Source organism: Solanum verrucosum, unplaced genomic scaffold (genome assembly GCF_900185275.1).
Source record: "Solanum verrucosum unplaced genomic scaffold, falcon-dt-bn FXZP01000165.1, whole genome shotgun sequence".
Taxonomy (NCBI): domain Eukaryota; kingdom Viridiplantae; phylum Streptophyta; class Magnoliopsida; order Solanales; family Solanaceae; genus Solanum; species Solanum verrucosum.
In genome coordinates, this window is record NW_026020340.1 from 1,489,001 (window position 1) to 1,499,564 (window position 10,564).

Below are 10,564 nucleotides of genomic sequence, written 5' to 3' on the forward strand. Positions count from 1 at the left end.
TTCTTTTCAACTCTTTTAATTTATTTGACAACTTTCAACTATACATCAAATCCACATTAATCTTGATTTGGACCTTTTTTTTTTTTGGTTGATTGGCCTAATTAATCGACTTGAAACTTGATTTCATTATCTTAGAATGTCAAATCCATTTAAAATTTGAATATATTTTTTTCCAAATGAAGACTTTCTTTGTATGGAGATAATTTCCAACCGTTCTTTGAAGCTGATTTACAAATAAAATAATTGTTCTGTAATGTGAGACTCCAACTTAAAACTTTGAAACTATACCTGGGTAATGAACATTTCACTAGTTTCAATTACTTTCCTTTTTAGTCCATTAAAAATATTACTAATTATTTTCCTTTTTAGTCTTTAATTCTAACTTTCTACATTACATATGTTTATATAAAATCATAAAACTAAGACATAATATATAAATATATCATTTATCTTGGCTTCAGATGTCATTTATATTCTCCAACTTTGAACGTGCACAAGTAAACATTTAAACTTGTACAAAATTGAACAAGTAGACATACATGTCCTATGTAACATAATACACATAAGATGCCGCATAGTATATAAAATTATCACGTAGGATACCATGTAGGACGAATGTGTCTCTTAAATTTTTTACACAATTGAATGTTTACTTGTGCACACTCAGCTGAACCAAAGTTAAAATACATATTTATGTATTACACCTAAAATTAAAGAATATTCTGATATATTCTACATATTTTGAATTTAAAACTACAAATCTTTAACAAATCCTTTTTACTTTCTTAAATTCATACCAAATCAAAGATCAAATACAAAAATTAAAATTTAAAACTAGAGCAAATATGCCCTTCACTCTAACATAAATGGTGTGCAAATGTCCTCTGTCATACTTTTGGGACATTGGTGTCCCTGCCGTTAAAAAACTAGAGCAAATATGTCATTCACTCCGGAAGACTAAATAGGGACACGTGACACAATCTTATCCGTCGATCCGATATTTAATAAATGTTAGATCGGTGGATAAGATTGTGACACGTGTATGTCCGTTAGTATAAAGGGAATATGTGCTCTAGTTTTTGAATGACAGCGGAACCAATGTCCCAAAAGTATGACGGAGGGTATCTGCATATTATTTCTGATAGTTTGGAATATATTTATCCTTTTTCCTATTTAAAAATAATAAAATAATCTCACGAAATATCCGAACATCCAATCCTATCCCATAACCAAATAATACCATGAAGGGACCAAAAGTTGGTCATGTGCAGTGCTGTCATAGGGAAATAAATAACCCATTTATAATTTGTGTCATCATCTTCTACTCATTATATATATAAAGATCAAGAATCACCATAATACAATACACCAATAATTTCCCTTTCTTTTTTTCTCTCAAAATATATAATTTCAAGAATATCATATAGTAGTAATCTCAGTGTCTGCTCAAAATTTTGAAAAAGCCAAAGTCTTTGGAGATTTTTCAGCAAGAACAAGAAATACCCTTTTGATATTCATTGCTAAAAGTAAGAATTTTTCTTCTAATAATTAGAAAGTTGTTTCTGTTTTTCACTTTTTTTTTCTTTGTTTATGAAAGAGGGATACTTTTGATTCTTGAATTTGTCTTTGGAAAGTTGAAATTTTTCAATAAAAATCAAATCTTTGTCATGACCTTGACTCTTACTTTCATAATCTTTATTTTGGAATAAAAAAGATTCTTGCCTTTTCAAATCTTGGACTTTCTTTATTTATGGGGTGCCTCTAATTTTCTTGATTTACAAAAATTTTACGTGTATGACTAACATGAAAGCCTTAAAGATTGTTTTTTTACCTTATTTGTACGTATAGTATAATTTTTCGACGAAGGAAAGGGGTTTTCCACATTTTTCTTGTAAAGATTTTAGTTGATGGTTCATTTAGTTTCCATTTAGAGCTTGATTTTGTAGCCTAAATGGTATTTTTGAGGATATATTTTTGTGATTAAGGGGTGGGGATTTTGTGTTTTTGCAGAGTTTTTTGAAGGATTGAAGAGAGACAGAAGATGAGGAATTCTGTCTCTGATCATAGTTTTTACATAGAGAGTGATGAAGAGGATGATCATCAGGAGAAGCATTTGAATAAATCTGAAGAAAATAGAGATGGAAATGAATCTGATTCTTCAAAATACTCTAATGATGATGATGATAATCATAATGATCGGCTCGAGAGCAAACCTAGCTCTTATAACCCTGCTTGGCCTCAGAGTTATAGGTATTCGAAAGATTTACTTTTGGTTCATTTCAATATCTTGAGTTGGAATAGATGTTTGAATCATTTGGCTTTATGTTGTTTATTGTGTTTCAGTTATCGCACTATATTGTGGTTGTTACTGTTCCTTTTCTGCCTTTTCTGAATGCGCTGCACGATTTTCCTTGTTAGTTGCTACGTTTTCTTCACTGTCGTTTGATTTGTTGTACTTGAGTCGAGGAAGGTTTGCATACACTCTATCCTCTCCCGACCCCACTTGTGGGATTCACGGGTATGTTGTTGTCGTTGATAGGATAATGGGGTTTAACTTCTAGTACTTATTTTGTATAATATTAGTCTTATGTGGGCTTAAATGGAGCATTGAGGATTCATATAACCGGCCTCAACTTGTTTGGATTGAGTCATTGCAGTTGTTGTAATTTGGTAGCATGATGAGGTTTCTCTGTTCATTGAATGATCCTTTTTCCATTATGAACTGTGTCGGAAGATGAATCTTTTGACTCATAAGCTCATCGAGGTGCCATCATTGTTCGAGTTCTTGAATGATTACTAGTTACATTTTGCTTTCCTCCTGGTTCCTGTTTCATATTTCGTACCTCTAATCTTTGTGAAACACTTCTTGTAGGCAATCTATGGACATATACAGTAGCGTGCCCTCGCCAAGTCTTACCTTCCTCGGGACACCTTCATTAACACGTTTAGGCAGCTCATTTCTTGCCTCATCACTCACAAGGAGACACACTCCTGAAGTGTTGCCTTCTCTTCATAAGCCTCTCATATCACAAGCAGAAGAGGATCAACCACCACAGCGGCGCAGCTCTCATACTTTACTGCCTCCTCTTCCATCAAGGAGATCTGCCATTAAGAAATTTCCTGATGACAAATCGGTGGCACATGAATTACCAGTTTCCCGTCAAAGTTCCTATGGCCAAGGCGTCCTAAACGGTTAGTTCTCTGAACACAGTATAATGTAATCCATCGTACAGATATTTCATTGAAGGTTTGTGAGGAACATATTGTTTTCATACAGGTATTAATGTTCTATGTGGAGTAGGAATCCTTTCTACACCTTATGCTGTGAAGGAAGGTGGATGGGCAGGGCTTTCTCTATTGTTCATCTTCGGTGTGCTTTCTTACTATACTGGCATACTCCTGAGATACTGCTTAGACAGCCAACCAGGGCTTGAGACTTATCCGGATATTGGTCAGGCAGCTTTTGGTACAGTTGGAAGAATTATCATATCAGTATGTTCTATTGACTGTCAGTTATCTTTGCACTTCAACCTTAGTTATAAAAATCCGTATTTTCATTTTTTTGGGCAAATCATCTCATGTCTGGTACATAAATAATGTTAGACTAGCTACATATTTGACAGTTTAAGCATAAGTATACAAGAATCACTGCCTTCCTGATACTGATTCTTTTCTTCTTTTGTGTATTTGTGGATGCAGATAATTTTGTACGTGGAGTTATATGTAAGTTTATGTTGCCTACACGTTGTTTATAATATCCTTCGGCTTATTAATTTCCAACATTGTGCCTCATCCTGGTATATGCTTCATTAATTTTGTCCTTCATTTGCAGTCCTGTTGTGTTGAATACATAATTTTGGAGGGAGATAACCTATCGGCTTTATTTCCAAATGCACACTTGAATTTAGGAGGCTACCAATTAGATGCACGGCATCTCTTTGCCTTGGTAACCACCCTAGCTGTTCTTCCTACCGTTTGGCTGCGAGACCTCACTGTTCTTAGTTACATATCAGGTTAGTAGCTAACATCCTATTAGAAGAGCTTCATCTCTGAAGTACCAAAAAAAACTGATTGTTGGACAATGAAAATTCTGAATTGGATGTCTATAATTTTCAGCTGGAGGAGTTATTGCTTCTGTGATGGTTGTCATTTGCTTGTACTGGCTTGGTTTAGTCGATCACGTTGGCACTCAAAGCAAAGAAACTGTTCTGAATCTTTCTAGTCTTCCTGTTGCTATTGGACTTTATGGATATTGTTACTCCGGGCATGCAGTGTTTCCCAATATATACACATCATTGGAGAAACGTAGCCAATTCCCTGCTGTCCTCTTTACCAGGTAAATATATTCACACATCAAAACAACACCAAGGTTGAGCTATATATAGAGCTTATCCGCGTCTACATTCTGAATTTCCTTAGATAACAAATCCTGCTTTTCTGATATGTTCATTGTGAATGTGGATACAATTTGGATGCAGTTTTGCTATTGTGACTGCGTTGTATGCCGGAGCAGCTGTTATGGGATACATGATGTTTGGGGACTCAGCTGAATCCCAGTTTACTCTAAACTTGCCTACAGATTTAGTTGCCTCCAAGATTGCTTTTTGGACCACGGTAAGTGAAAACTGATTGATCGAATTCTCTCCTTGATACAACCATTTACACGTGATGACAAATCGTCTGCTTCTTTTGTAGATCGTTAATCCATTCACAAAATATGCATTGACTATGGCCCCAGTGGCTATGAGTTTGGAGGAGTTGATACCATCGAACCACACCAAATCTCACATGTACAGTATCCTCATTAGAACAGCACTGGTGATGTCCACATTATTCGTGGCTCTTAAAGTTCCATTTTTCGGTAAGTTAAGCTGCTATAATGTACTTATCAATATTGCCTGAACATTGTGTTCTTGCCCTCAAAAAGAAAAATGATATCAAACTTATGTATTGATTCTCCTGCAGGATTTGTGATGGCGCTGATCGGATCATTTTTCACGATGCTCGTTGTGAGTCCTTCATACCAGTTCTATGTTTTCGTTAAATAGATCGATTTTCTGTTTTCATTTATTGACTTGTACTAATATATATGATCTTTTCTTATATTTCAGACATTGATTCTACCTTGTGCTTGCTTCTTGAGAATTTTGAAGGGAAAAACAAGCCCCATTCAGGTACAAGAGAAGTTCCTCTATGGGCGTGTCCGGTATGAAGGAAAATGTTTTCCCTGGAAAAAGTTTTCCTCTATACCAAACACACCCTATATCTATCTCAAACCATTTGTTGTTTCGATAGTCAGTAGGTTCAAATGAACGTGATCTTCGTTATATATATGTATACTTTCCAAATCCTTTTGCGTTACAGTTGTACTATTGAACCCGTCCTAAATCCGCCTTTTTTTTTTGTTGCTATGCAGGTAGTAACATGTATACTTATCATCATAATAGGCAGCATATCAGCAGTTATTGGATCCTACTCAGCTCTCTCCAAAATCATCCACAACTTATGAGTGAAGAAAATTGGCAATACAATGGCCATTATAGATGTTTTCAAGTCTTAGATTTAACAAAATTTCATTTTCTCAGTGTGTTCTGCTCTTGGTCTCAGACTTGTGATTTTGATGCAATCATTTTTTTGTCTTTTAGAGAAGAAACTTTATGTCATATTGATTGCATGTTACTCAAAGCATATGGCTATATATAGATTGCTTCATTTTCTTTTTTACTAATTCAGTCTTGGGATCTTGAGCCGAGTGTCTTTCAGAAATAACATCTCTACCTCCACAAGGTAATGATAATGTCTGCGTACATTCTACCAACTAAACATTTCAACTCATTTATTATATATCGTGAACACTCGACGTCGATGTGACATATAAATTTTGGAGATGTCATCTCATTATACCTTAAAAATAATTGGAGAAGTACAAAAATTATACCTATATATGTGAGTTCTTGTTTTTTAGTTCATATTTGTCTTCGAGCCTCGATATATTTCATGAGATTTCAGGTTCAAATTTCAGCAAATTTATCCACATCCGTCCTAGTCTTGATGGACAGAATTACCTTATATATGTTAGCATGATGGACATCTAAATGATTGTATATATTAATGTAATTATATAGTGATATAAATTAGTATGATCATATACATTTGTTGTAGAATCAAAGGAATAAATATTGTGATAGAATAGCTGATTTGGAGGGATAGCAAGGCAAATTTAGAGGGATTGAATAGCAGATTTGTAGAGAGTTGATCTTTAGGGATAGGAATGGTGGATCTTTAGGGATGTGTAATCTTTATTTTCTCTATATAATGGAAAGACTCTCACTTTGAGAGGTATTAAGCAGAAAATTGACATGGTATTAGAACCTTCTCTTGGCTGTCTTGTTTCATAGAGTCATCTATGGTTCCTTCTATTTATTTTTTTGAAAATCTTGATTTTTGGTTTTTGGTTTTTGGTTGACTGTTCATCGACAATCAGTCCTACCACCTGAGAATTTTGTTCTTGGTCATTCTAGTTGCTTTCTTGAGTCTTTGTAGTTTTCATAGCTATTCAAAAGCATGAATTCACATCACTTTGAATCCTTTAGTGTTCGTTTTACTGGAAAAAATTAATCTTCTTGGGAGTTTCAGTTTCAATTGTTTGTCACCGGTAAAGAACTATGGGGCCATATAGATGGAAGCGATCTTACTCCTACTGATGCAACAAAGCTAGGTGAATGGAAGATTAAAGATGCTTGGTGATGACATGGATTCTAGGGTCAATTGACCCTCTTATTGTTCTTAATCTCAGGCCATACAAGACAGCTAAGGCCATGTGAGATTACTTACAAAAGGTTTACAACCAAGATAATAGCGCAAGATGTTTTCAGTTAAAGTATGAAATTGCTAATTACTCTCAAGGAGGTCTTTCTGTTCAGGATTATTTTTCTGAATTTCAGAATTTATGGGCTGAATATACAGATATTGTCTATGCCAAAATACCCACTGAATCTCTATCAGTGATTAAGGCAGTTCATGAGCAAAACAAGCGAGACTAATTTTTGATGAAATTACGCTCTGACTTTGAGAGTGTTCGCTCTAACTTGATGAATCGTGACCCGTCTCCTTCTTTGGATGTTTGCTTTATGGAATTACTTCGTGAAGAGCAACGTCTTGTCACACAAAATGCTTTCAAGAAAGAAAATGATGTCACTGTTGCATTTGCTGCTCAAGGTAAAGGAAAGGGCAGGGATATGAGTAGAACTCAATGCTACAGTTGCAAGAAATATGGTCATATGGCTAGCAATTGTAGCAAGAAGTTCTGTAATTATTGTAAACAACAAGGACACATTATCAAAGAATGTCCCACGCGCCCTCAAAATCGTAGGATCAATGCTTTTCAAGCTGGGATAAATGGTTCCACTAATGATAACTCATCTTCAGGACAAGTTCTTACTCCTAAATTGGTACAACAAATGATCGTGTCAGCCTTTTCAGCATTGGGATTACAAGGTAATGATGTTACATCTAATTTTTGGATTGTTGATTCAGGTGTTTCCAATCACATGACCAACTCAACGAGCATCTTAAAAAATGTTCGTAACTATCAAGGTCCATCATAAATACAGATTGCCAATGGTAGTAATTTACCCATTACCAAGGTTGGGGACATTACTCCAACTTTCAAGAATGTTTTTGTTTCACCAAAGCTCTCAATTAGTCTTATTTCAGTTGGACAATTGGTAGATAACAATTGTGATGTGAGTTTTTCTTGTAATGGTTGTCTTGTGCAGGATCAGGTGTCAGGGACGATAATCGCAAAGGGGCCTAAAGTTTCCTATACACTTTTCCATTCCTCCTGTTCTATCTTTTGCTTGTACTTCTACTGCTAGTAAGACTGAGGTTTGGCATAAGCGTCTAGGACATTCAAATTCTGTTGTGTTGTCTCATTTATCAAATTCTGGTTTATTGGAAAATAAAAATCAATTTTCAGTTGCTTCCATTGATTGTTCTACTTGTAAATTAGGCAAAAGTAAAACTCTTCATTTTCCTAATTTTGGTAGTCGTGCTACAAAGTGTTTTGATGTCATTCATATTGATGTTTGGGGAATTTCACCAATTATTTCTCATGCTCATTTCAAATACTTTGTGACATTCATAGATGATTATAGTCGGTTTACATGGGTGTATTTTCTTCTATTATCCAAATCTGAGGTACTTTCCATGTTCAAGACATTATTGGCTTACATTGAGACTCAATTTTCTACATGCATCAAATTATTAAGTTCTGATTCTGGTGGAGAATATATGTCTTATGAATTCAAAAAATTCTTGCTTGACAAAGGAATTGTCTCACAACACTCTTGCCCATATACAACACAACAAAATGGAGTTGTTGAACGAAAAAATCGTCATCTTTTAAATGTCACTCGTACTTTATTGATTGAGTCCTCTATACCAGCTAAATATTGGGTGGAAGCTTTGTCTACTGTTGTCTATTTAATTAATAGATTGCCATCTAAAGTGCTAAATTTTGAGTCTCCATATTTTCGTCTTTATCACCAAAATCCTAACTATAGTGATTTTCATACATTTGATTGTGTTTGTTTTGTGCATTTGCCTCCTTCGCAGCGCAATAAACTTTATGTACAGTCTACTAAATGTGCTTTTATGGGTTATAGTACTTCACAAAAAGGTTTTATTTGCTATGATCCATGTTCTTACAAATTTCGTATTTCTAGAAATGTTGTTTTCTTTGAGAATCAATATTTCTTTCCTACGATTGTAGATCCATCTTATGTTTCTCCTATTCTTCCTACTTTTGAGGATTTATCATCTTCTTTTAAAAGGTTCAAACCTGGATTTGTGTATGAACGATGTCGGCCAACTTTATCTTATCCCGACACTGATCCGCCACCTGAAACTGTACCACAACTAGAATTCCATGGTGATCTTAAAGAAGATATTTATATGAAACCTCCACCTGGTTTGTTCTCATCGCCTACATCAGATGTATGCAAGTTGAAGCGGTCTTTGTATGGATTAAAACAAGCTCCAAGAGCTTGGTTTGATAAGTTTCGGTTTACTTTGCTACAATTTTCTTTTGAGCAGAGCAAATATGACTCATCTTTGTTTCTTCGGAAAACAACTACAGGTTGTGTTCTTCTTTTGGTGTATGTAGATGACATTATTATCACAGGAACTGATTCTTCACTAATCACTAGCGTCCAACAGCAACTTAAAGATTCTTTTCATATGAAAGATCTTGATACTCTTACTTATTTTTTGGGTTTGGAAGTTTATCATGTTGCTTCAGGTGTGTTTCTAAGCCAACACAAATATACTCAGGATTTGATTTCTTTGGCTGGTCTTCAAGATTCATCCTCCGTAGATACTCCATTAGAATTGAATGTGAAGTATCGTCGTGAGGAAGATGAACTTCTTCCTGATCCAACTATATTTCGACAATTAGTTGGGAGTCTAAATTACCTTACTATTACTCGGCCTGATATCTCTTTTGCAGTTCAACAAGTTAGTCAATTTATGCAAGCTCCCCGTCATCTCCACTTGGTGGCTGTTCGTTGCATCATTCGGTATCTTCTAGGAACATCTACTCGTGAATTGTTCTTTCCAAGTGGTTCTCCTATTCGTCTTAATGCTTTTAGTGATTCTGATTGGGCGGGATGTCCTGATACTCGTCGTTTAGTCTCTGGTTGGTGCATGTTTCTTGGAGAGTCATTGATATCTTGGAAGAGTAAAAAACAAGATTGTGTGTGAAAATCTTCAACAGAGGCTAAATATCGATCCATGTCTACTGCTTGCTCTGAGGTTGTATGGCTTCGTGGATTACTTGTTGAGATTGGATTTCCTCAATCTCATCCTACTCCTCTCCACGCTGACAATACAAGTGTTATTCAGATTGCTACTAATCCAGTTTTTCATGAGAGGACCAAACACATCGAAGTGGATTGTCATTATATAAGAGAAGCTGTAGATAAACGAGTCATTACTCTTTCACATGTGTCCAACGATCTTCAAATAGCTGATGCGTTTACAAAATCCATGGCACGACAACGCCATCAGTTTCTAGTTGGCAAATTGATGCTTCTTGATCCACCAACATCAATTTGAGGGGGGATGTTAGCATGATGGACAGCTAAATGATTGTATATATTAATGTACTTATATAGTGATATAAATTAGCATGATCATATACATTTGTTGTAGAATCAAAGGAATAAATATTGTGATTGAATAGCTGATTTGGAGGGATAGCAAGGCAAATTTAGAGGGATTGAATAGCAGATTTGTAGAGATAGAATAGTTGATCTTTAGGGATAGGAATGACGGATCTTTAGAGATGTGTAATCTTTATTTTCTCTATATAATGGAAAGACTCTCACTTTGAGAGGTATTAAGCAGAAAATTGACAATATCTATAGCTAGTGGAACGTAGCACATACCATATAAAATTAATCGAAGTACACACAAATTAATTAAAATTAATTAAAATGCACGTAAATTAACTCGAACACCCCCAATTTTTTAATTTTTTTGGTCATTTTTCTCTGTGCCCCAA

The 10,564-nt window shown here is 35.1% G+C and overlaps 1 protein-coding gene across 1 annotated transcript; it reads left to right on the forward strand.

The window, feature by feature from the left end:
• The first annotated feature begins 1,978 nt into the window (after window positions 1–1,978).
• LOC125837255 (amino acid transporter AVT1C-like) lies at window positions 1,979–5,724 on the forward strand. Its single transcript, XM_049516419.1, has 11 exons — window positions 1,979–2,250; window positions 2,873–3,192; window positions 3,278–3,492; window positions 3,700–3,723; window positions 3,833–4,013; window positions 4,117–4,336; window positions 4,479–4,614; window positions 4,696–4,861; window positions 4,966–5,009; window positions 5,112–5,174; window positions 5,417–5,724. Exons 1-11 carry the CDS (start codon window positions 2,042–2,044, stop codon window positions 5,507–5,509), a joined length of 1,671 nt encoding a protein of 556 aa, XP_049372376.1. The 5' UTR covers window positions 1,979–2,041; the 3' UTR covers window positions 5,510–5,724.
• The last annotated feature ends 4,840 nt before the right edge of the window (window positions 5,725–10,564 follow it).

Bases quoted from the DNA above. Each gene is read 5' to 3' on its own strand.
- LOC125837255 (XM_049516419.1), top strand. From the start codon at position 2,042: ATGAGGAATTCTGTCTCTGATCATAGTTTTTACATAGAGAGTGATGAA. The intron at 4,615-4,695 runs GTAAGTGAAAAC...CTTCTTTTGTAG, and splicing joins AGATTGCTTTTTGGACCACG to ATCGTTAATCCATTCACAAA. The intron at 5,175-5,416 runs GTACAAGAGAAG...GTTGCTATGCAG, and splicing joins GAAAAACAAGCCCCATTCAG to GTAGTAACATGTATACTTAT.